Genomic DNA, 27462 nt, shown 5'->3' with positions numbered 1-27462 from the left:
CTTAATCCTCCCCACAGGAACCCATGCTCTGAGATTGTCTTAGCTTTAACTTTGCAGTTCTTCTATAGTATATCTTACAAGATACTGTTGATATCTGTAGCTTGTTCTCCGTCATTTTTAGTTTCTCCACATTGAAAAATCCACATTGTCTTTTTTTTATAGATATATGGTGATAGGGTTATGGATAACTTTCTCCTCATCTTTAGATTTTTTTTCTGTTTTATTTATTTATTTATTTTTTATTATACTTAAAGTTCTAGGGTACATGTACACAACATGCAAGTTTGTTACATATATATACATGTGCCATGTTGGTGTGCTGCACCCATTAACTTGTCATTTACATTAGGTATATCTCCTAATGCTATCCCTCCCCACTACCCCATCCCCACAGTAGGACCTGGTATGTGAGTTTGATTTAGCAAGAATGAGTGATCGTTAACTTCAAAATGGATTGAGAAAATGTAAAATAAATTTCAAGTCGGTATATAACATAGAGTAGGTATCTATTGTATATAATACAGCAATTGTAGATGAATTATTTAAAACTTTGTTTTAATATGAGTGTCATTTTTATGATTTTGGTTCAGTTAGTGATTCATAGGCCTTGTTTTAAAATGAATAGTGATAAATGTATAAAAGCCGAAAGGAAATGATTACCAGGCAATCCTGATTCACTTATTGGATTATAGAATATTATCACATTTTAAATCTATTATTGTGGGTCATGAAGTCCTTACTGTTTGTCAGAAGATGGGTTAATTCCTTTTTGCTCCTGGAAGGGATATTAGATTTGAAGGCAAAAACACTAGAGCCAGAAAATGGCATTAAATGCTAATACCAGGCAGGCTTAAGGGAGCAAAACCTGGATTCCCTGCTTGACAGCTTTTAGAGGAGTCTGCCTGTTATACTAGGAGGTGGTTCTTACTTGGTTGCCTGCTGCTCATCAGGCTGGAAGGAATTTTGTTGAATTAGGGGGAAGAACTCTAAATGACAACCATGGAAAAATCACTCTCAGTGTGAATCATATTCCATTAGCTTGAATTTCACAAGTGTCTCATCCAGAACTCAAAGATGAAACACAAACCACTGTCCCAACACTCTGTCTTAAAGATGAAGGCTTTTATGTGAACGATGACATTGGTCACATAAATACATATGCATTAATATATATGCAGCATAACATATATATAAAATAAAACATAGCATGGTAACTTAGTCATTTCACAACCATATGGAAACAATCATCAATTCCTAAATTCCTGGTCACTTTTGGAAATTATAACCTTTGCTGACTCTTATTTTCACTCAGAAAAGCTCAGCATCCAAATGTTTTACCAGGCCAAGCATGTCAGAGAGATTCTGTGGGCTTTTCACAGCCAGGGTCAATCTGGCCCTGTTTTGTTCTCTTGGGCTAAGAGAGTCTACTTTTATTAGGATTTTTCTGATTCCTTGGAACACATATGTTGTTTGCTGGAAAACATCCAGACTTTATAAAAAAAAGTTAATTTGTTGTCTAAGAAATAGGAGAATGCAATGTTGTTTTACTTAATAGTCTAAGTTTTAAGAAAAAAAAAATTTTTTTTTCAGATAGAAAAAAAGAGACTTTCCCAGAATGGCCTTTTTTTTATTTTTATTTTTATTTTTTTTGCAATAGCATCTTATTGATGTGTAAGACTATTTTACCCAGAAAGAACCAGTTGCTATTTGTAGAAATAGCTGAAAATGGGGGCCTGGGTGGGATTGATGGTTCAACAAAGAGTGATTGTGCATACACATATGAGTCTTCATTTTTCACCATTGTAAATTTGCTCAAAATAGAAAACATGGGATTAGAGAAATAACCCAGTTCCGGGTGCAGTGGCTCATGCCTGTCATCCCAGCACTTAGGAAGCCTGAGGCAGGTGGAACACCTGAGGTCAGGTGTTCGAGCCCACCCTGGCTGACATGGTGAAGCCCTGTCTCTATTAAAAATATAAAAATTAACTTAATGTGGAGGCACATGCCTGTAATCTCAGCTACTTGGAAAGCTGAGGCAGAAGAATCGCTTGAACCCGAGAGATGGAGGTTACAGTGAGCTGAGATCATGTCACTGCACTCCAGCTGGGGGGACAGAAAAAGAAAACAAAAAAGAGGTGACAAGCTCATGTCTGGGTGTTTTGTTTTGTTTTGTTTTGTTTTGTTTTCACAGAATACATGATTGACCGATTTAAAGACCAGTCCAAGAACCAAAATATCTAAACCTTGTGTTTTGTCCTTCCTTCTTCTTCTGATGGTGTTGTAACTCATGTTATGCATGCTGGTGAGATGTGCACCCTGTGGGTTTCCATATACATCTTTTAGCTTACATCTTCATACTTGAGTCAGCCTGTTCTGACCAACAATCTCAGGGAACGCGTGTTATATAATGGGACAAGATAACCCAACAGAATTTAATCTAATAACATTTAGTTGTTTCTATTAGGAAGGCAGAAATTAGTCTCAACCTCTGTGTTTTATAAAATAATGATGTAGTCATATGTAGTGCTTTAAATGTTAGGTTAAGGGGCTCATTCACATTCCTCAAAAGTTACTCTTCAGTTAAATATAGCTATATTTGTCTTTGTCTTTAGTGCCGATCACTGTTAACTGGAAGGTATGGTATCACAGCCACTTGTTCTATTTGGTTGCATCATAGAGTGGTTGAGATATTGCACCTGGAAGGTATCTATTAGAGACAACTGTAGAATAACAGACAACTGTAGAATAATACCTGACTCTTGAGTGGTCTTCTCTAATGCCCATCTCACCAAATGATTTGTCTCCCATTTGACCTTTCTAAGACAGGTAAAACAGATGTTCCCAAAGTGCATATGAAATTTAACATTCTTCCTTCACCGATAGATTGTCTAAAACTCCTAGAAGTTTTTTATTGTATATATTTATGGTGTGTGATGAGAGATGGCTTCTCACTCTCCATTCTCAGCCTTTTATACTAAGAGAAAGATCTGATTATTGATTGGTGCCAAAGCACCTGCTCATAATTTCTGTAAATAACAGCTTTCCACTCATAGGACCGATGATGACTTTCTCTTTCTCAGCGTACACCAGCTAGCCAAGAATATAACGCATGTCCTATAGTCTGAAATATTCGTTATTTCCTCTGTAATTTTAGGGTTTTCTGGAGAAGAACGTGAGCATAGGTGAGTCTGAATCAGATGTCAGTGTGTTGAATACCAAGTAAAAATGGTGGACTTAACCCTGTAAGGCGTTGGAGAACCATTTTTGAGCAGAGTTCTTCCTTTGGGAAATGTGTGCTGGAAGAAATGTAAATGTTGAATTAAAAAAGGAAAGTATTTAATAATACTGGGCCTAAAGTTAGAAGTCAAGAGTTGAGGATTTGAGGAATGCTTTAGCTATTAAATAAACGTGCAGTAAATATGGACTAGAGCTATCAGTGAGCAACAGCATTAAATTAGGCCAAGTACACAACCTCGTCCAACATTGCATATAATTGCGGCCACGCTAACACAGATATGTCAGACTGGGAACTATTGCACCATCTGGAAATGATTAAACAGGAATGAATCTGTAATGCACAGGGGTCCCTCTGGGTTCCAGGGCTCATGGCAGGAAAAAAAATGGCCAGCAACCACCCTTCCTTTTTATATTTTTAATATATTTTATCACTTTTACATACGTTTTAGATTATTGGGGGTTATATGAAGGCAGTAAATTCATCATGTATGCAATTTCAGTCATTTGCAGTGGTATCACTATTTATGGATATGGAGGAATTATTTAAAATCCCGGCAAATATTGATGTTGGGTAAAAGCGATAACTCTTTTGGGGCCTCTTAAGACATTCTGTTTCTTCAGATCCTATTTTCTTTCAAGTCTGCAGCCTCTTTATGTGCTGGGGGAAAGGAAGGACTCTGATAATAGGGTTTTCACTTCTCCACCTCCATCTCATCTTTCCTCTGAATGACGTTGCCCATCATCCACTGCCTGGCTATCTTCTCCAAAACTCCTCTATTATTAGTGAGTAGCTTCCTGCTTTCAGGTAACCTGCCTCTGGATGCATACACACATATTTGTACAAATAACATATACATACATATGTGCATTTATGTTTGTGTTAAGTTTGAATTTTTTCCAGCTCCCTCCTATGTTGATTTTATTTAGCTTTGGCCTTAACTAGCTGCAGTTATTCACTTTGAAAATAATTATCACTTTGTAGTTGGCATCTCTTCTCAGATACTTGTTAGCTTCCATATTGGACATAAGTTCTGGAAAGTTCTCCATTTTCTTCACTCTTGTCTCTCTGTCTGGCTTTTGACTTTTTGGTCATGGCCAAACAAGCCTTCTTGATTTCTTTTACTACATGCACTCTGTGTACTTTTCCTCACATGCCAGGACTTTCTGAGTCTTTAGACAAATAGAGGTCATGTTCCATCTTTCTAGGAATATTTAAGCTGTTAAATATATGGAAATGAAATAAGATCAAATTATTCTTTTCTCTGTCCCCATTACAGAGGATGATTTTTTAAACTAAAGAAGAAATTAATATTTGTATACTTTATGAGGGGCTCTTATGGAGACATAACCACAGTTATAATTCACAATAACGTGAAAACAAGAGTACTTATAATTGCAGCTACTAAATTATAATAGTTTCCCCTCATAGATTTTTTTTGTAATCTTTTTGAATGCTGTTAATAAAATGCCTCCCAGAGACAATTACCCATTTGTAACAGGTGTATTATATTTTACAATGAGCATTTTTACTATCACTGAGTATGACAATATTTGGCAACAACATAATTTCTGCCCTTTAAAACTGAAGTTCTACGTGCATATCATTTTTCTTTCAAGACAGACAATTTTCCTTTTCTCTAAACATATTAATCATAAAGATAAAAATCCATCAGATTATCCTTGGGCACTTTAAGCTTTTATGGAACTTGTATGAAATTCGTGAGAACATTTCATTGACTTTCACTGCAAATTATCAGTGTGAAATAATTTTTATTGCTATAAGAAATATGTTTCTACTGCTATGCAAACATTAAATGAACAATGAAACTTAACGTCTTGTGGGAGGACAAAGAAACACCCACAATGTCAGGGATTGGAACTGTCTGCATAGCACAAAGTGAAGTGATGGTAATCAGAGACATGTCTTGGTTACTACGAATGTCGAAGTTCCTAAATGCCAGTTCCTAAATCCCTTATCCTAGGTGTTTTTCTTTTCTTAAATATTTTCTTTTGCTCTCTTATAAGATCTATAGGAAACAAAAATGGCAGGTTTATTCATATATATATATATACACACATATATACATATATATATATGCATGCATATACAACATCATTTGCAAAAGTCCTTTATGTAAAATCACATAAAACTTCTGAAGCAATTGGTAAAGACCTGTAGGATGCATATGAAATAAATGACAGAATTCTTTACTTAAATATAAGTTTATATTCAAATATATTAGAAAGTTTGTTTTTTAAAGAGCTTTCCAGTTTCTGTATTGTTAATCTATCCTTTTACTACTTATGATTTAGTCCATGGAAAGAGTCAATGAAGTCAATGAAAGAATTCTTCAGTTCATCCATTTTGATTATCTAACTTCATATTAATTATCAAGAAAAGTATAATTCCTATTTAAACCATTGATGTATTATTCATCAATGTAAGAAATGTTGATTGAACACATACCTCATGCCATTTACTCTGTTGGGCACTAGGATGTCAGTGTATTCTCAAAGAGAGGTTAAAACTTGTCCAATATGATTTGGAGTGTCCAAGCTCTATTTGAGTCACAATTTTGAGCAAAACATGAGTAAAGGCCTGGTGAAGATGCTATAATAGTAATATAATTACAATTTCCTGACAAAGCCCAAGTATAGCTTTGATTGTGGGATTTTCTGTTGCTTCAGAATCCTTTTTCTCAAAACTAATTTGTACACTAATTCCCTAAATTCTAAAGCAATATTTCTTATTTATTCATTTATTTAGAGATGGAGTCTCGCTCTGTCACCCAGGCTGGAGTGCAATGGCGCGATCTCTGCTCACTGCAGTCTCCACCTCTTGGGTTCCAGTGATTCTCTCACCTCAGCCTCCTGAGTAGCTGGGATTACAGGTGCACGGAACCATGCCTGGCTAATTTTTGTATTTTTAGTAGAGATAGGGTTTCACCACGTTGGCCAGGCTGATCTGGAACTGCTGACCTCAAGTCATCCACCTACCTCAGCCTCCCAAAGTGCTGAGATTATAGGCGTGAGCCACTGCGCCTGGCCCAAAGCAACGTTTCTTAACCTGTTTTCTGCTGAAACCCATGCTAGCTGATGTTTATGTGCTTGTCACATTAGTTGCACAATGTAAAGACAAGAGAGTGAAATTGTATATATTGAATAATGTACAATTTCAGGGTAAACATTTTATTGTACATTTTAGGCATTGGATTACTGCATATTAAAAGGGATTTAGAGAAATTAAAAAATTAAAATTTTAAGAGAAAAGTATCAAATATGATGTACAGACTGAAATATATGTTGTAAGGGATATTGGTACAAGATAGATAGACAGACAGATAGATAGAAGATAGCTCAATACCAATGTTGGTATTTATGTGTACCAATATTAGTATATATAAATAAAGTATGTCTAAATATGTGTAGCTGTATATATAGCTGTGAATGCACACCCTTATTCCTTACCGAAGGAAGCATATTTGGTGGCGTACAAGTGAGTGAGAGTAACTTTATTGCTGGAACAGCCTTGAATCAGCTCCAATATACAAAGAATAAATCAGTTGCAAACAATGGCATGAGATACACTTTATTGCTGATTCCAACACACTTGAAACTTGGGATCCTCCTTTTGAGAAACACTCCCTAAAGCATATAAACTAAGCTTTCATATGAATCTCTTTGTTCTTCTCACCCCAGCATTAGGTCTGTATAATACCCCTAATCAGATGTAGCTTGAAAACTGTTGACTTAACAAAAACAAACAAACAAACACCCTTAAGATATATAATGAGTCATCTTGTCAAGATGAATCAGCGTTTTTTTGGAATGTCTTTATTTTCTCATCTCTTTCCCTCCATCATAGTCACCAACATTTCTGAGTGCCCCTCTACATTTCTTTTGTACATCCCTTCATCCTTTCTGATGGTACTCTTTGGGGAATACGCAAACGACACTATCAACACAGAATGTACTATTTTCATTTGCTTTCCTGATCTAAGTTTTATTTTTGCACTGAGCATGTTAGGCTCTTCCGCACAGTAACTGTCTCACGTAATGAACGACAACATGAATTTCCAAGGAGGCTAACTACTGTTGGGACCGACCTGAAAGCATTTCCCTTGCACAGTCACCAGCCTTGCACCTCAATGCCATTGGTTTTTAGCAACCTGACCAAGCAGCTCACTGGGCATAGTAAGAAATGGATCAATGTGCTTGATCAAGGCACAGTACATTTATCAAAGTGTTATGCATTTACTTGCTGGATTGCTACATTCTCAAATAAATTTGGAGAAATTAGAACATAGAAATTTTAAGAGAATCACCAAATATTAGGTGTTGGTTACAATGTAGGTTCTAAGGAATATTGGTGGTGATATATATAATATATATAGACATATTTTATATATGTATATATTTTATATGTGTATATATTCATTATATATACATATATATATACATATATATATATATGGTAGTGAGATATCTATCTGTAGATCTGTCTTATGCCTTTGCAGGGATGTTCCTGAGAGAACTTCTATGAAATCTCTGATTTGGAGTGTACCTTAAAGTCAGCTTCCCAGGGAACCTGACTTATAACACTCTAAATGAATCTAGTTTAAATTAAATCTCCTCTGAATTGCTCCTCAAATTTTCATAAGACAGATCTATAGATAGATATCTCACCACCAATATTGCTATTTTTAGATATCAAAGCTAATACATGTATATATACAGTGTGTGTATGTCTCTCTGTGTGTGTATATGTATACTTTATATTCTACAGCAGTTTTAGGTTCACAGCAGAATTGAGAAGAAAATTTCACATATACTCCCTGCCCCCACCCTCATCGTCTTCCCCGCTATTAACATGCTGCACCAGAGTGGTACATTTGTTACAGTCAATGAGATGAACCTACTTTGGCACATTGTGGTCACCCCAAGTCCATAGTATACATTAAGTTTCACTCTTTGTGTTGAAAGTTCTACGGATTTTGACAAACATACAATGATATGTATCCAGCATTATAATACAATACATATAGTTAGTTTCACGGCCCTGAAAATCTCCTGTGCTCTACTTTTTCATTCCTCCTTGCCCTATCTCCCACCCCATAATTCCTGGCAGATCTTTTTCCTGTCTCCATAATTTTGCCTTTTCTAGAATGTCATATCTTTGAAATCAGACAGCGTGTAGCCTTTTCAGATTGGCTTCTTTCACTAGTAACATGCATTTAAGGTAGTGCTGAGGTTTTTCAGAGTATTAAAAAGAGAACAACGAATGTTGTTCTTATTTTACAGAGTTAAAGGAATTGTATATTATTATCAGCTCCAAAATATAAAGAATAAATCAACTGCAAACTGCAACATGAGATACACTTTATGGTTAATTCCTCCCTCCCTTCCTCCCTCCCTCTTTCCCGGCCTCCCTCCCTCCCTCCCTCCCTCCCTCCTTCCTTCCTTCCTCCCTCCCTCCCTCCCTCCCTCCCTCCCTCCCTTCCTTCCTTCCTTCCTTCCTTCCTTCCTTCCTTCCTTCCTTCCTTCCTTCCTTCCTTCCTTCCTCTTTCTTTCTTTCTTTCTTTCTTTCTTTCTTTCTTTCTTTCTTTCTTTCTTTCTTTCTTTCTCTCTTTCTCTCTTTCTCTCTTTCTCCCTTTCTCCCTTTCTCTCTCTTTCTCTCTCTTTCTCTCTCTTTCTCTTTCTTTCTCTTTCTTTTTTTCTTTCTTTCAACAAAGTTTTGCTCTTGTTGTCCAGGCAGGAGTGCAGTTGCACTATCTGAGCTCACTGCAACCTTTGCCTCCCGGTTTCAAGCGAATCGATTGCCTGAGCCTCCTGAGTTGCTGGATTACAGGCGTGTGCCACCACGCCAGGCTAATTTTTGTATTTTTAGAAGAGACGGGGTTTCACCACGTTGGCCAGGCTGATCTCGAACTCCTGACCTCAGATGATCTGCCTGCCTCAGCCTCCAAACTGTTGGGATTACAGGCATGAGCCACCATGACCATCTAGCCACACTTCTTAAAGCATGTATATGGCAGAGTGCATCCAAGTCAAAAGATAAACATAGTACATCTTCCAGGAGAATTAGTTTATTTGATTACCTAAAGGAAACCACTTATATCAAAAAGTATGGATTTATAGTAGAATACAGAGTTTTCATTAGGTTAAAACAAGAGACAAAATAAATATGGAGTGAATGAAGGACTGCTCTTGGCTAAGAGACTACCTAGACTCTCCATAGGAAGCAAAGTCATGTTCTCCCTACATCAGAAATATTTCTTTAGAAAATTTGAAGAGCAATTCAGAGCAGATTTAATTTAAACTAGATTCATTTTTATGTTTGGAGAGTGTTACAAGTGAGGTTCTCTGGGAAGCTGACTTTAAGGCACACTCTAAAACAGAGATTTCTTAGAAATTGTCTCAGGAACATCCCTGCAAAGGAGGGGAGGAAACAGAACTGGGCATCTGCCTGGTGGCAGGTGGGGTTTAGCTGTGATGCAAGTGCAGTGAGAGCCTCCACTGATACCATGGGGAGCTCTGGAGCTGCACTGGCTCTTTGTAGATGTCTTACCTTGAGGCATAGGGCCTAGACCATCTTATCTCCAACTCACCGGTCAATGAATGGAGCTGTTCCCAGGAGGTGGTGTAACTCTGGAGGGCAATTCCTGGAGCCTGACTCAAACATGAGCTGTCATCTGGCAACCTCCCAGCAGCTGGGGGAATGGACACCTTGATGTGGATGGAGGAAGCCGGGCAACAAGCCCGTGTGCACTATAGGCAGGACAAGCCCAACAGAGTCTTTGAAAAGAAGGGTCTAGAACAAGTGAGTTCTGAGTATCATTCAATAAAAAAAAAATTGACATTTAATGCAATGGCTACCTCCAAAAGGAGAAATTTTTATTTTTGCATATCCACTGTAAGAAAAAAATATAGAGAAACACACACACACACACACACACACACACACACACACACACACATCATTCTGAATAGGAACTGGGAAACATAAGAAGTCTGTGTTTGTTTTCAAATAGAGACATTACTTTCCTCATTTTTTTAAGACTTAGCTAAGTCATAGATATATTACTAAAGTTGGTTCTAGATTCTTGTTACATGCAAAGAATTTGTTAAACCTTTTCGACCTTTGGTGAGCTCGTAAAGATGAAAGTTTCATACATAAAATACTTTAGAAAAAAAGAATTTCTGTCCTTCTTAAGTGTAAGATTAATCTAATGAAAAGTTTGCAGAGAAACTATTTATTTGACCATGGGCGGGTACTAGAAGAGCTATATATAAAAGTATAAATATTTAAATCCAATTTACTTTCAAAGTTTGAATTTATAATTTGTACATTGGAACTTTGCAATTTTATATGCTGCTGTGATCTCAGGCAGTTAGGTTAAAACATGATAGCGATGTCTCCAAGTCATACATTTATCTATCTCCTACTTAAATATACTGATTTCTACGAACATAGGCTTCCTAAGCACAGCCACATGTATCCCATATACGTAACTTTAGTCATAGGGTCAGAGTCTAAATTCCTTCTAGATATATCTTCACTATTGGTTTAGTGAGGAGGGAGAGGGACTTTCAAATCTCATTTTTTAAATGAACTCACTATATCATCTTTACATATAATACAAACTATTCTCATACAACCCATAAATAAAAATAGTTTAAAATGTCAAGAAAACAAAATATACCATTCCTGAACTGGCCTCCATTGTTACCTGGCTCTATAGTTTCCCCTTAATATATTGTTGAGTCCCTCACTAACTAGCACAGGGACAATACAGAGTGTAAGAAGCATCCCACTAATCACCAATTAGTGAAGTCCTATATATTCACCTATCTTCTCTGACCTTTAGAAACATCAGATAGTCAACACTTAGCAGTCAGCCTCTGCTTTAAGTTTGGCTTAATGTGGACTCAAACATTTGCTGCAGAAAAGTTTCATGTAACCAAAGTTTATTACACTAGCATTGAGTCTTTGGATATTTAAAATTTGTGGGCTTCAGGGTCTTCATTTGTAAAATGAGTTGGTTGGATTTGAAGCAGGCTACCTTCAGGATTCCTAGTGTAACATCTTAGATTACGCTATGATTTTATCTGGCTTTAGATATGGCAGCACATGGCCTTTCACCTGTAGTGAAGATTCAAGGACGGAGTGCAGTGTGACAAAACCATAGCAGATCTCTACGTCTGTGGCTCAAACCTGGCCAGGGTCTCAAAAGCCAGATTCCCTGGGTGGGGGCCACTAAGAGACAGTAAATAAATGATACTCTGATATTGTAACAATTCCGTTAAATTCTAAAATTGTGAGTGCATCTTTCCAAAGTTTCTAATTTACTGCATGAAAGTATCTTTACTCTTGAGCACAATCTGATTTAATAGTCCAATTGAAGGCATAGAAATCAAAATATCTTTTTTAATTTGAAGGTGTCAGTTTCCGTGTCAATGATGCCTTTTTAAAAAATATTGTACCTGTAAGAATGGCCATAATTAAAAAGTCAAAAAGCAATAGATATTGGTGCGGATGTGGTGAAAAGGGAACACTTCTACACTGCTGGTGGGAATGTACATTAGTAGCACCACTATGGAAAATAGTATGGAGATGCCTTAAAGAACTAAAAGTTGAACTGCCATTTGATCCAGCAGTCTTACTACTGGGTATCTACCCCCCAAAAAAGTGATTATATGAAAAAAGACACATCCATATGCATGTTTATAGCGGCACAATTCACAGTTGCAAAGATATGGAACCAACCCAAATGCCCATCAATCAGCAAGTTGATAAAGAAAATGCAGTGTATATACATCATGGAACACTACTCAGCCATAAACAGGAATGAAATAATGTCTTTTGCAGCAACTAGGATGGAGCTGGAGGCCATTATTCTAAATGAAGTAAACCAGGAATGAAAAACTAAATATTGTATGTTCTCATGTATAAGTGGGAGCTAAGCTATCAGGATGCAAAGGCATAATAATGATATAATGGACTGTGGGGACTCAAGGAGAAAGATTCGGCATGTGGTGAGAGATAAAAGACTATATATCGGGTACAGTGTACACTGCTCAGGTGATAGGTGCACCAAAATTTCAGAAATCACCACTAAAGAACTTATCAGTGTAACCAAAAACCACCTGTTCCCCCCAAATTATTGAAATTAAAATAATTTTTTATGTTCCTGACATTATGATAAGTCATATTATTGAATCACATTTGCCTGTTTTGTGGGCTTCCTCATAATCCTAATTGGAAATTAATTTACTTCGATTAACAAAATTCATTTTATACAGTAATAAATGTAACCTGTAATGTCCCAACACTGGATGGAGGGAAATTCCCTAATGCCGACATGACTTGACCTGCTCTCTTTTTTAGGTCCTGTCCCAGCGCAGCCATCACCCTGTGAAGCTGATCACTTTTCTTGTATCTACACACTCCAATGTGTCCCTCTCTCAGGGAAATGTGATGGACATGAAGACTGCACAGATGGATCCGATGAAATGGATTGTCCTCCCAGCCCCACCCCTCCACTCTGTAGTAACATGGAGTTCCCGTGCTCTACAGATGAGTGCATCCCTTCCCTCCTGCTATGCGATGGAGTGCCTGACTGCCACTTCAATGAAGATGAACTCATCTGCTGTGAGTTACTTTCACTAACTCAGTGTGTCAGGGAAGGAATGCTGCTTTAGAATGAGAGAGAAGGCTCCACAGATAAAATGAAGTTCTCTAGAGCCTTACTGTGATTGTATCATTAATAACACAGCTTCCTGTGTTATGTTGCAAAACAAGGCATCCGTCCTCTGCTTAGTGTTTCTAGAAACACCGTGTTTGTGGTCATGCTAATTTTTGTTAAACCTATCTATTTCCTTTCCCATTTACATCAAATCATTGATATGGAAGATGCCATTATGTGTTTTTATCTCATTAACGTGTTTATGGAAGTGGTTTGAAGAAATTCAGTTAGAGTTTCTTCCTACCACAAAGGTTCATGAAGATGGCTCAAGTAACGGGCATATTGATAGATATTTCCTTTTTGATCAAGTGGCAAATATTGATTTTAATGGATCTATATAGTTAAGGGTTGGATCTGGATCGTTACCTGAGTAAATGTCATGTCATTAGGAGTTCATGGGATAATGCATCCTAGAGACATGGGTTTGAATTTCATCCCTGTCACTTACTATGTGTGCAGTCTTGGGGGAAGTTATTTGAGCGCTACCAGTTTTGTTTTGTCATCCAGGTAATGAATTCAGTAATACCTAACTTACAAGGCTGTGACGATTTGAGCAGATGCATGTAAAATCCCAAGCTTTGTATTCAGTACCTTTGATTTTTAGTATAATAAGCTAGTGTCAGGTAGGGAAGGAAGAATGTTAGGTAAGAAGTAATTACACACATCTTAAAGTGAGTACATAATCATGGTGGTGTCCAAACGCCTAGCATTTTGTTTAGTTATTTGCTTGCTTCCTTACTTATTTTATATTTTATTATACCGTATTATATTTTTGGATTAGTGCTGCAGTGATAGTGGTCCATAAACTATATGTTAATGATCATACTTTTTGGAATAGTAAAAGGCAGTTTGAAATGTAACTACAAGAGGAGAACATTGAATGAGTCTGGGTGCAGTGGCTCAGGCCTGTTATCCCAGCACTTTGAAAGGCCGAGGTAGGAGGATCCCCTGGGCTCAGGAGTTTAAGCCCGCCTGGGCAACATAGTGAGACCCCATCTATACAAAAATAGCAATAATAATAATAACCAGGTGGGGTGGTGCATGCCTGTAGTCCAAGCTACTCTGGAGGCTGAGGTGGAAGGATTTCTTGGGCACAGGAGTTTGAGGCTGCAGTGAACTATGATTGTGCCACTGTACCACTGCACTCCAGCCTGGGGGACAAAGTGAGAATCTGTCTCAAAAAAAAAAAAAAAAAAAAAAGAAAAGAAAAGAACGAAAGAGAGACAAAGAAGGAAGAGGGGAAGGGAGGAAAGGAGGAAGTGGGGGAGGGAAGGAGGGAGAGAGGGACAGAAAAGGAAGGAAGGAAAGGGAAGGGAAGGAAAAGGAAGGGAAGGGAGAAGGAAGGAAGGAAGCAAAGGAGGGAAGGAGGGAAGGAAAGGTGGAAGGAAGAAAGCAAGGGCTATTTCAGGGACCTGTGTAGTATGGGACCTCTAGAAATTTGGAACAATTGGAAGAGGAGTAAAGATGAATGAAAGAAAAGAGAGATGACCTTGGGATGTTTAAAGGCTTTAGCCTTAAATCAGTGAAACTATTTTCCTGGTTCAGACTAACAAATTGGTTTTCCAACTCCCTGTTATTTCCTACCTGTATATTCTCTCTGAGATAAAGTCAACCTGTCAGGTCTTATAATCTTTTCTTAGAAGCAAGGTAAGCAAATGGAGGTGAATAGAAAAGAGAAAGCCTGTCAAATTACTTATCCCTGTTCCCATCAGAGCTCTAATGTAATTTGGCTGATAGAAATCATATTAAGTTCAGTATAGCCATATGATATTTGGCTTCAAATAAGACTGCTATTTAAAGAGAAGCTTAGGGAAGTACTGTGTCCTTATAATGCTAGGCATTCACTGGAAAAATGGAGTTTGCCTAGTCCTATGAATTTCTGTTCCAAAAGGGAAATAAGCCCATGTTAGGAATAGACGGGGGACAAAATTCTAGAACAAAATTATAGAATAAGAGAATTTAGTGGTCAAAATTCACCAAACATGTGAAGATATAATGGTCTTTGGGGACTTGCCTATTGGTTTAGAATGTGATTTTGTAAACTCACATTCATTCATTCATTTATTCACAAACCTCATTAAGAGTCTAACTGATGCCACATGTTATGTTACATATTGACGAGACAGATAGATATGACACTGTCAGAGCTCAGGCTGAAGATGTGCTATACATTAGTGAAGGAGGCTAGTCAGTGAAAGTGAGGAATACTATATGATCAATCCTATGACACAGACAAGCACCTCATGTTAGAAGGCACACAGGGAACTCTCTATGGTGCTAGGGAGTCTTTACATTCTCACGAGAGGAGTGATTACACAGCCAAACTTGGAAAGACAAATAGTCATTGGATGAATAAAGCAGAGATCTGGATTCAAGTGAAGTGAAGATTGTTCCAGGAGCAGAGAACAAGTCGTTAGAGTGAAGCATATTTTGTGTTGCTAGAGCAGAGCCTGTGGTTGGAAATGTAGAAAGAATCCTGGAGAGTGAAGCGGGACCCACATCTTGCAGAATCCTCACCCCCGTGCAACCATGCCAGTGCTACATAACGGCACTTAAGTTGGATATGAGATGGATTGGAGTGAGGAAGAGGGACTGGTTAGGAGATGTCAACAGTTCAAATACAAAGCAATTGATTAGACTTTAAGGTAAAGATTATTAATAGACTTAAGGGATGGTCAGGTGATGAGGAAGATAAAGGAATCAGCAGTGACTTTCAAGACTGTGCTTTCAGGGATCACGTCTATAGTTTGCTACTAGAGAAGTTTTTCTGAACACATAGGGCACCAGAAGCACAAGGAGGAGGTACAGCCTTCTCTCCTGAACATGAAGCTGCCTCTTGGTCTTGCTTTGTTCCAACTACCATTTGCCATTGATTATGTCCTTCTCTTCCTTCCAGAAAGTAAAAGGGAGAGAATGTAGTCTGAGTGATTTTTGTTAATCAAAAAAGAAAAGAAGGACTTCCAACTTTCTAATTTGGACATCAGGTCAGCTAATGTGCCATTGCTTGAGCTAGGGAAAATAGGAGAAGAACATGTTTGGGGAAGATGTGGCTTCAATTTTAGATGTGTTGTATATGATACCTGTGACCCGTGCACATGAAAATGTTCAGAATGTGTTTGGAAGTGTATATATAAAGCTCAGGAGAGAGCTAAAATAAGATAATATAAGGATGCATGGCCATCAGCGTATGATTATTGAAGCTGTGGGTGTAGATGAGATCAAAGAGAGAAGAAAGAGATAAAGTGGCAGGCAGAACCTGAAGGAACAGCTAAAAGACTGTTTAGAAAAAAGCGGACATTGAAGACACTGAGAAGATGTGGTCCTAGACATAGTGGGGTCACAAGAGACTGAGGATCTTAAAGGCAAAAATCCTTTAGTTTCAAAATCTTCACAGGTTGAAATGTTTCTGAGAGATCAAATAAAAAAGGGCCTAAAAAATATAAATTGGAAAAAGCCAAAAAAGTGGTTTTTGATGATTTTGGAGAGAGAACTTTTTATGGAGTGGAAGGGCAGAATTCTGAAGCTACTCTTTTTTAAGAGCAAATGGGAAATGTCAAAGAGGGAAATCAGTTGTAGATAACTCTTTCAAGAAGTCGTAATTGGAGTGGAATGCAGGAAAAAAGAATTGGTTTCTTTGATTTCTGTGGCTTTCTCATGTTTAAATGTTGTAGGACTAAGGATTTGGAGATGTTTACAATTTTAGACAGGGAAGTCAACAGTAATAGATGTTTACAGGCCTTTATTTTTGCAGAAATAAATTTTCTAGTATTAGAAATGTTTAGATAAACCTGTGAGTTCAACATCTAAAAACACTTCATATTTGAATATTGTCTTTCCATTGGAAACATTAATTTTTCATGGACTGAAGCAATATAGTGTTTATCAAACATATCTCCTTTCCCTAAAAAAAGAAAAGAAAGAAGAAACATGGTTAATTATATGGAAGAACAGCACAAAACTAGAAACACTCTTTTCACTGATATTCCTCTGATAGCCATCTTCTATTCACCAGGAGAGTTTCAAGATTTCATCAGCGGTTGTGTCAGTCAATATCCTGGCAAGAAATAGTTATTGATATTGCATAAGTTGAAAAAATATTAATAAGGGGATTGTTTATTAGAGAAATAGTATGCATAGCAAAGCCATAAGGGATAGTAAGAGTGAGGGCTTTTATCACCTACAGACCAAAGAGTGTGAGAGGAGGTTCAGTTACCTGAGCCTAGAGTGAGAAGGGAGTACATGGTAAGATGTTTAGTTAAGGGAAGCAGTTAGTCCATGCTGACCTCAAAGGGTCTCTTCACTCCATATTAATCTGCTGGTGGTGTTACCCATTGGCCAAATCCAATCATACACCAGAAGTTTAAAAGGCTTATTAATGTATCCTTATCGTCCAGCCTTCCAGGGCCCAGATGGGGAGAGAAGGTGGAGAATAGATCAGGAGAAGTACATGGAAACTATGCATCAATGACAGAACAACTGTGAAAAACAAAGGGCATAAGTGGGTGTTTTACCTCCTTTCCGATGGTAATGGATATGTCCTGTGAAGTGCATACCACTTCTGGTGATTTGGAATGGGTCACATTCCTAAGACTTGTGGATCACACCTTATCAGCAATATTTTTGCAATTGGCTTTTAAATATGTTAGCTATGATCTCAACATCCGATAGTGCTTTTCAACAACAGTGTGAAGATTATTCCTCTGCATTTACCTGCTTCATTTCTTACAACAGTGTTCCTCAGTTTTTTTCAACATTAAAAATCATGGTAATTAATCTGTTTTAGGGAGGTATTGGAGGAGTAAATGAAATTAATATGGTAGAGTGCATAATACACACAATAAATTATTATCCTTTCCCCATTAAATTATCTCATAGTTTCATTGAATATTATTTAAACTGCTAAGATACTTTAATAAGAGTACTGGTTGAATTTAAATCAAGAATAAAATAAATATCCATCCTGCTATATGTTAGATGTATGTGCCCTGAAGGGCTTGTAGCCTTCATTCTCATGGCCCAAGACCATAGTTTCTCTGCCATTAGAAATATTGATCTGCTGCATATAGATTTTATTTTACTAGAAAATAGGTATACATCCATAGGCTTACTTTATGTTCAAATATATTTTCCATGCAGCAACTATAACCAATTGAGAAATTTTGCTTTCAGGAAGTAGTGCCAATGAACCATTCAAAAATTGTTTAAAGTATCATCAACCTGAGTGAATGAGCTATGTGGCACAAAATGCCCTGTGTTACTTAGCCTATTTTGGTAAGAAAGAATACCAATTTCTAGGATGAGAAATGTAATAACTGTTTTTGTTTGTTTCTTTGTTTGTTTTTAAGACCGAGTCTCACTCTTTTGCCCAGGTTGGAGTGCAGTGTCACAATTGTAAATCACTGCAGCCTTGCCCTCCCAGGCTCAAGTAATCCCGCCATCTCAGTCTCCCAAGCAGCACAGGCATGCTCCACTATGTCTAGCTAATTTTTTAAAACAAAATTTGTAGAGGTAGGGTCTTGCTAGGTGGCTCAGGCTGGTTTCAAGCTTCTGGGCTCAAATGATCCTGCCGCCTTGGTCTCCCAAAGTTTTGGGATTACAGGTGTGAGCCACTATGCTCAGCCAAATAAGTATTTTACAGATTTTAAAATACAATGTCTGAAAGAGAATGTACCAAAAAATAGATATTATTCATGGAAGCATTTTGAAACCCGAGTTTTCTATGAATTTTATGTATGAATTTTTTGGCTTAATATTGGAATTATTCTATGTCGTACATATATTAATAAAGAAGGAAAAATAGAAAGTAAATGGCTCAGATTATTTTCCTATATTCAGTACAATGTTATTTGCCTTATGGATGTCAATAAATATTAGATGCATTCATAATTTATTTGCCACCTACTGTTAAAAGAAAATTTATGAATATTAAATATAATGTTAATGCTATTTAAAATGCAACAGAAACTAATATTTTGTTTATAAATTTCATGAAGCCAAAGTCAGTTTTTAACTATCTAAACTGTTAACTTTCTAAGACAAAAGTAAAACTTTTTATATTGAAAACATTTATTTTCTGATTTTTTAATGTGTTTCAACTGCATTTGTGCCAAAGTTGTGAACTTATATCATTTACAAGTTAGAGCTCATTATTATACAGTCAATTTGAAAACAAGTTACCAGTCACATTAGAAATTGGATGAAGAAATATGGATAAATTCCTATCTCCCATAGAGGAAGGGTTCAAAATATATGTTTTCAAGAAGATGAGTAGTATCTGCCATATTTGTATACAAATGTTAATATATTATATTGTTTAAAACCTTAAAACTATGATCTTATATTATCTCTCAGCTTTTTGCAATGAAAAATAATGATGATAAAAATATATATGCACACACAAAATATGTGTATATATACACACACATATATATCAGATACATATATACACATTTTTGTGTGCATACAAAATAAAATAAACAGGCACACCTTGTTTTATTGTGTGTTGCTTAATTGCGCTTCACAGATGTTTCATTTTTTACAAACTGAAGCTCTTCATCCTTGCATCCTGCAAGTCTATCAGTGCCAGTTTTCTAACAGTATGTGCGCATATCATGTCTGTATACCATTTTAGTGATTCTCACAATATTTCAAACTTCTTCATGACTATTATATCTGTTTTGGTGATCTGCGATCAGTGATCTTTGATGTTACTATTGTAATTGTTCTGCGGTGCTGTGAACCATGCCCATATAAGATGGTAAATTTAATTGATACATGTCGTGTATGTTCTGACTGCTCCACCAATCAGCCATTCCCCCATTTGTCTCTTCCTCTCTTTGGATCTCCCCGTTCCCTGAGGCTGAACAATATTGCAGCTAGGCCAACTACAATAGCTCCTAAGTGTTCAAGTGAAAGGAGAAAATGCAGATCTCTCACTTTAAATCAAAAGCTAGAAATGATTATTAGTGAGTAACGCATGTTGAACACCAAGATAGGCTGAAAGCTGGCCCTTTTTCTCCAAACAGCCAAGTTGTGAATGTGAAGGAAAAATTCTTGAAGGCTCCTCCAGTGAACACTGGAGTAGTCTTGAACACTATTCCAGTGAATACACAAATGATAGGAAAGCAAAACAGCCTTATTGTGGATATGGAGAAAGTTTTGACATATTCCTGCTGAACCCTGGAACTCAGAGGAGCAGGGTTAGAAGAAAAGAATAGATTGATACCACTATTATTTAGTGCTTTTGAAATCTATCCAGACTTTCTGACAAAATGGTGTAGTGGGTTCATTCTTTGACACATTCCCTCTGCTCCAGCCTAATCTAGAGCAAAGTTCTAGCTATCTTTAATTCTATGAAGTCTGAGGGAGGTGAGGAAGCTTTGGAGGAAAAGCTGGAAGATAGCAGAGGTTGGTTTATGAAGTTGAAGGAAAGAAGCCATCACCATAACATGAAAGTACAAGATGAGTCACCAAATGCTGAGATGGAGAAGCTGTACCAAGTTATCTAGATCTAGCTAAAATCACTGATGAAGGTGGCTATGCTGCACAACAGATCTACAGTGTCAATGAAACAGCCTTCTATTGGAAAAAGATGCCGTGTAGGACTTCCACAGCTAGAGAGGAGAAGTCAATGTCTGGCTTAACTAAAAACTAAATATTTTCTAGTTATTATTTTGTTAGACATTAGGCTGTTGCACATTTAATTGGCTAAGGTATAGTGCAGACATAACATTTATATGCGCTGGAAAAGAACAATTTTATGTGACTTGTATTAATGTAACATTAGCTTTATTATGGTTATCTGGAACTGAGCCTACCATATCGCTGAGAAATGCCTACGTACTTCTTCATTTTTAACAAACATTATCTTATAAGATTTTGCTTTAAGAGTTTATCTTATAAGAGTTTGAAGATTATTATTTCCTAGTTTACTTGGTTTGCAATGTAATTTATCTTGTCTATGTATATCCTAAAATGATTTAAACATTTGGGAATGCTGAAGATCAGTCTTCTCCTGAAACCCTAGACAATTTCTGCCATTTGATTACAGCTTTTTGTTTGTTTGTTTTGTTTTGTTTTACAGAATCTTGCTGTGTTCCCAGGGTGGAGTGCAGTGGCACAATCTTGGCTCACTGCAACTTCCACCTCCCAGGTTCAAGCAATTCTCCTTCCTCAGCCTCCCAAGTAGCTGGGACTACAGTCACAAGCCACCAATCCTGGCTATTTTTATTTTATTTTATTTTATTTTATTTTTATTTTTATTTTTAGTAGAGACAGGGTTTCACCGTGTTAGCCAGGTTGGTCTCGAACTCCTGACCTCATGTGATCTGCCCACCTCGGCCTCCCAAAGTGCTGGGATTGCAGGGGTGAGCCACTGTGCCTGGACCAGCTTTTTTTTTTTTTTTTTTTTTTTTGGTTTATCTGTACTACTTCCTTATCCAACCTCCCTAGTCAAAAGCGACCTGCTGTACTCGCTGAACCAATAGAAAGCTTATTGATTTTCCATCTGTAGACTTTATTCCTACTTTACTAAATGGCTTTTCTCTAGAAATATTAAAATTTAAAATATGTTTAAAGATTCTGATCTTAACCTTCAGCTTTTATAGATCTCTGTATGCTAAAGGAATTTTCGTTTTTATAAATGCTTCTCTACAGCAATGCTTTGCCTACTAAGTTTCACCTCACAGAATTTCTTTTCTTATTGTTTTGAGCTGTTTATCACTCCTGTATTGTTGTTCTCTTGTCATCACTATGTATGATTCTGGTCATTCATTTTTAAATTTCTGCCCTGAACTCTACGTTCTAAGTTCTAAGACACTGTGTTACATATGGTGAAAGCTCAATATTTTTTGGTGTGAATTCATAGTCTAGCACCTCAGGAAGAATTGCTCAATAAAGATTATTGCCTAAATTTTTCAGAATGGAGATACATATTCTTAAAAACACGATTTTTTTATGTACAACTTTAAAATATATTTTAATGGGCCATTTTCAAAATTAATTGTGTCAATTATCTATGATACATAAAATAAATTATTTGTTCCAACCCATAATTATACTTGAAGAAAAAAATAATTTATGAAAGAACTGGCAATATCTGTATAAGAACCATACATGGGGACATTTATTCTTGGGTCCTTTAAATAATTTACTTTGAAAAGGTTGTAACTTCATTGTCTTTATTCATGTGCAAGGAATTTTTCAGACTAATCATCTTTAAACTTTTAGTAGCAGGTTTGGAGTAAAATGTTCAAATGAGAAGTTGTATATGATACCATTAAGTAAAGCAGAGGAAAACAAAGCTGTTCTTGTTGAACCTGGGTTAAGTGCGAGACAGTTCTGACTATCTACTGCTGCCTTTGACATATTTCTGCTGAACCCTGGTACTCAGAGGAGCAGGGTTAGAAAACAAGAATAGATCAATACCATTATTATTTAGAGCTTTTGAAATCTATCCAGACTTTCTGACAAAATAGTGCAGTAAGTTCATGCTTTGACACATTCCCTCTGCTCCAGACACATCACAATGCTAGATAGTAGAGTTATCCCATTAAATACTCTGAGAAACAAGATGAACATCAACACTGGCACAGACCAGAACCAGAGTAGAACCACAAAAGGGATCAGGCCTGCAACCCGGAATTCTTAGCTTCCAGGTCCTGAAGCAAGCAGGAAAACAGAGGAACCATATTTCACACTCGATGGCAGCCTGAAATGAGAAGTTCTCATTTAGCTCTAACTCAGTGCCAACCACAGCCTCTTCTTTCTAGGAAGTTGTAATCCTAAAGAAAGGAAGAACATAGTACAATTTTAGAACTGAAAACTGAGCTTCCTAATAGACAAATCAGATATCATTAAATTAATCAAGTTGCATACAAGAAAGGTAAAGTGCTTTGCAAGACTAGATAGCCATTGAATAGGCATCAATGCAATGGGCATCAATAAGGACTCTTTTCTGAAACAACCGAAGTCTTATGAGCAATAGCATCTCTCAGCTATTAAAATGTTTGCCTATTGAAGTCAGATCAGTGTCTGCTTGCATTTCATGCAATGCATTTGATGACATGTGTAACACTACGTAATGCATGTATTAGTCAGCACAGGCTGCCATAAGAATATAACACACACAGGATAGCTAAAACAATAGGAATTTATTTTCTCAAACTTCTGGAGACTAAAAGTCCAAGATCAACATGTAGGCAGGTTTGGTGTCTCCTAAGGCCTCTCTCATTGGCTTGCAGATGGCCACCTTTTTACTATGTCTTCACATAGCCTTTCCTCAATATAAGTGCATCCCTGATGTCTCTCTCTTCTTAAAACCTTCATTACCTTCTTAAAGCTCCTATCTGTAAATACAGTCCTTTTGCGGGTTAGGGTTTCAAGATATGAACATTGAGGTGAGGACACAATTCAGTCCCTAAGAGTGCACATCTGGGAAGTGATTCTACAAGCAAATGTGGTTTTCCTTCCAGAAATTTTTAAGTTAATGCATTTGAAATATTCTTCAAAAAGAACTGTGTTCCAGAATATCAGACTAGAAAAACATCAAGAGTAACATAATATTTGCATTTCTCTGGTGGCCAGTGATGATGAGCATTTTTTCATGTGTCTGTTGGCTGCATAAATGTCTTCTTTTGAGAAGTGTCTGTTCATATCCTTTGCCCACTTTTTGATGGTGTTGTTTGTTTTTTTCTTGTAAATTTGTTTGAGTTCTTTGTAGGTTCTGGATATTAGCTCTTTGTCAGATAAGTAGATTGCAAAAATTTTCTCCCATTCTGTAGGTTGCCTATTCACTCTGACGGTAGTTTTCTTTTGCTGTGCAGAAGCTCTTTAGTTTAATTAGATCCCATTTGTCAGTTTTGGCTTTTGTTGTCATTGCTTTTGGTGTTTTAAACATGAAGTCCTTGCCCATGCCTATGTCCTGAATGGTATTCCCTAGGTTTTCTTCTAGGGTTTTTATGGTTTTAGGTCTAATATTTAAGTCTTTAATCCATCTTGAATTAATTTTTGTATAAGGTGTAAGGAAGGGATCCAGTTTCAGCTTTCTACATATGGCTAGCCAGTTTTCCCAGTACCATTTATTAAATAGGGAATATTTTCCCCATTTCTTGTTTTTTGTCAGGTTTGTCAAAGATCAGATGGCTGTAGATGTGTGGTATTATTTCTGAGGGCTCTGTTCTGTTCCATTGGTCTGTATCTCTGTTTCGGTACCTGTACCATGCTGTTTTGGTTACTGTAGCTGTGTAGTATAGTTTGAAGTCAGGTAGCGTGGTATCTCCAGCTTTGTTCTTTTGGCTTAGGACTGTCTTGGCAATGCAGGCTCTTTTTTGGTTCCATTTGAGCTTTAAAGTAGTTCTTTCCAATTCTGTGAAGAAAGTCATTGGTAGCTTGATGGGGATGGCATTGAATCTATAAATTACCTTGGGCAGTATGGCCATTTTCACGATACTGATTCTTCTTATCCATGAGCATGGGATGTTCTTCCATTTGTTTGTATCCTCTTTTATTTTGTTGAGCAGTGGTTTGTAGTTCTCCTTGAGGAGGTCCTTCACATCCCTTGTAAGTTGGATTCCTAGATACCATCTCATACCAGTTAGAATGGCGATCATTAAAAAGTCAGGAAACAACAGGTGCTGGAGAGGATGTGGAGAAATAGGAATACTTTGACACTGTTGGTGGGACTGTAAACTAGTTCAACCATTGTGGAAGACAGTGTGGCGATTCCTCAAGAATCTAGAACTAGAAGTACCATTTGACCCAGCCATCCCATTACTGGGTATATACCCAAACAATTATAAATCATGTTGCTATAAAGACACATGTACATGTATGTTTATTGCGGCAGTATTCACAATAGCAAAGGCTTGGAACCAACACAAATGTCCATCAATGATAGACTAGATTAAGAAAATGTGGCACATATGTACCATGGAATACTATGCAGCCATAAAAAAGGATGAGTTCGTGTCCTTTGTAGGGACATGGATGAAGCTGGAAACCATCATTCTCAGCAAACTATCACAAGGACAAAAAACCGAACACTGCATGCTCTCACTCATAGGTGGGAATTGAACAATGAGAACACTTGGACACAAGAAGGGGAGCATCACACACCGGGGCCTGTTGTGGGGTGGGGGGAGGGGGAAGGATACCATTAGAAGATATACCTAATGTAAATGACAAGTTAATGGGTGCAGCACACCAACATGGCACATGTATACATATGTAATAAACCTGTATGTTGTGTACATGTACCCTAGAACTTAAAGTATAATTTAAAAAAAGAGTAATATAATAAACTGTTACATATTATTTTGTTGTGATAATTCACTGAGACAAAAAAAAAATGCTTGCATCCCTGATCATTATTCTTTTTGTTTGCAGCCAACAAGAGCTGTTCTAATGGAGCTCTGGTATGTGCCTCCTCTAATAGCTGTATCTCAGCCCACCAGCGCTGTGATGGTTTTGCCGACTGCATGGATTTCCAGCTTGATGAGTCCAGCTGCTCAGGTACCCCATTTCCATTAAAATATTCTTGTGATATGAACCAGCAACTTAACCTGCACACAATGAAAATATTAAAACTTGAGGTTCTAAATAATGGCAAGCATGGAATAATTGGATTTCTATTCTTGGTTTGGGGGCAGAAAGAATGTTGACATTAATTGCTACATTTCTAAAAATTATAAACATATAATGAGCTCATGCTAGATCTATACAATGTTTGATAAGAAAAGAAAAATCAAATATGTAATCTTAACACAATGTAATTTAAGATTATTAGCATTTACTAATCTCTCCTCTGAAAATTGCTTGGTTTCTATAATAAAGAAACCCTATACAATCTAGTGCTATTATTTTATTTTTAAATTGTGGTCTTCTTTTGTCCACTTCTTTATAAGAGTTTTCTATTTGCATAATCTAGTTACATATTTAAAACTAAATTTATTAAACCTTAGTTTGACTTCTAAACATTTTTCTTGCTTCTGATCTTGGAACATTTATATAGCATAAGAACTGACAGTATATATCTGTCATTATACTTTTATCAAAGCTGCTTTAAAATTTTCTGATTTATTGTAGCCCCTTGTTAACATCTCTCCTGAGTAAATGATTTTTTTATTTCACTTAGGTGACATATAAAATAACAGACCATTAAAGGCAATATGGTTTTGTCCTAACTAAAGGATAATATAAATTAATGATAGAGATATATTCAGTGAGATTTCCTAAATAAGTTGGAAATATTTTATATCAAAACTGTTAAGAAAATACTCTGTATCTTTCAAGAGAGGAGAACATTATGAGATCTGTGGTAGAAGCATGATAATTGTAATCAAATCACATTGTGAAAACGTCTTTTTTTAAATAATGCTGGAAGTGAGTACTCACACAGCACTGCAGTTTATGAGTGCAAAAGCAAATGAAAAAGTGGCCAAATCTGGCCCCATAAAATGTGCAAAGATGGATACTCTTTGTCACTTTTTCTGCACTCAGAATGCATGTACTTCAGATAAGATACCAGTATTATTTTCTTTACAGAAAGTAAGAAAGCCATTACTGAATAGCTCCATTCTTTGACACTAGTAAGAGTCAGTATTTATGCCAGACCCAAACTTATTTACATAAAGATGAGATTATCTTCAGCATGGTCCTATATGAGCACAAATATAATATGTTATAATTTGTTAGCTTCTTTGATATAGTCTACTTTTAAAAGTGGGATCAGAAAAACAGAATACTTGTCATTCATACCCAGCAACAGACACTCTGCAGGTAGTACTATAGAACACATTTTTGTTGTCCGTCTCTTCATCAGTCACCAGTCATGTTTACAGTTCACTTCCGAAGTGTAGGTCATGTTGACACAGCTATTGGGTTAGAGTAAAATAAAGAACTAGTGAAATACAGTTTTCAGAAATAAAATCCCTATTATATTATGTTTTATCTATTTACATGTTGTATGCTTTTTGGCCTGTCAATCAAGTATAATAAAGCCAAGCTTCTGTTTTAAAGATGTCTTCAAGCCTGATCCACACTAAAGATTTGTCAATGTACATTACACATTACTCTTTCTTTGCAACATTATATTCTTTTAAGGTCAGCATTTAATAGGCTTTTGTGAACTCAATCTTTACAGTATCCATAGTGGTCTCACCATGATCAGAATCTGGCCTCACCCACCTTGAGGTTTAAGTCATAAACAAGAATATTAAGGTCGGGCACTGTATAAATGTTGCAGGCTACACATATTTCAATGAATCCTGTTCTTGCCTAACTTACATTATGAAAGTATATTATTTTCCAGTTTTGGTTGCTTTGCAACCAGAAATTATTGGCCAGAATTTGTCTGGCTAAATCTAAACTGAAAGTGTTTTTCTAGTCATTTGTGGTAGTAGAGGTTAATAAAGCTTATGCTAAGGAGAAACTATAATTATGATATTCATTCATTTGAAGGAGAGTTAGGAAAGGACACTAA

At 36.7% G+C, this 27462-nt stretch overlaps 1 protein-coding gene and 1 non-coding gene across 5 annotated transcripts in view; both read left to right on the top strand.

Annotated features, from left to right (window-relative positions):
- The window catches only part of LOC105488276 (MAM and LDL receptor class A domain containing 1), a 1027522-nt gene that overhangs the window by 827149 nt on the left and 172911 nt on the right, over positions 1-27462 (top strand). For all 4 annotated transcript variants that reach the window (XM_071070418.1, XM_071070419.1, XM_071070417.1 and 1 more), the window contains 2 exons: positions 12626-12889; positions 25368-25493. In XM_071070418.1, coding sequence (XP_070926519.1) covers positions 12626-12889; positions 25368-25493 — 390 coding nt within the window. The remainder of the gene's footprint in view (positions 1-12625; positions 12890-25367; positions 25494-27462) is intronic.
- Positions 15699-15912, top strand: LOC112427798 (small nucleolar RNA U3). The gene has a single exon (XR_003019536.2). It is a non-coding gene; the product is annotated as a small nucleolar RNA U3 (small nucleolar RNA).

This window comes from Macaca nemestrina, chromosome 9 (assembly GCF_043159975.1).
Source record: "Macaca nemestrina isolate mMacNem1 chromosome 9, mMacNem.hap1, whole genome shotgun sequence".
Lineage (NCBI taxonomy): Eukaryota > Metazoa > Chordata > Mammalia > Primates > Cercopithecidae > Macaca > Macaca nemestrina.
Note: the sequence above shows the minus strand (reverse complement) of the source record. Positions and strands in the feature narration are given on the sequence as shown.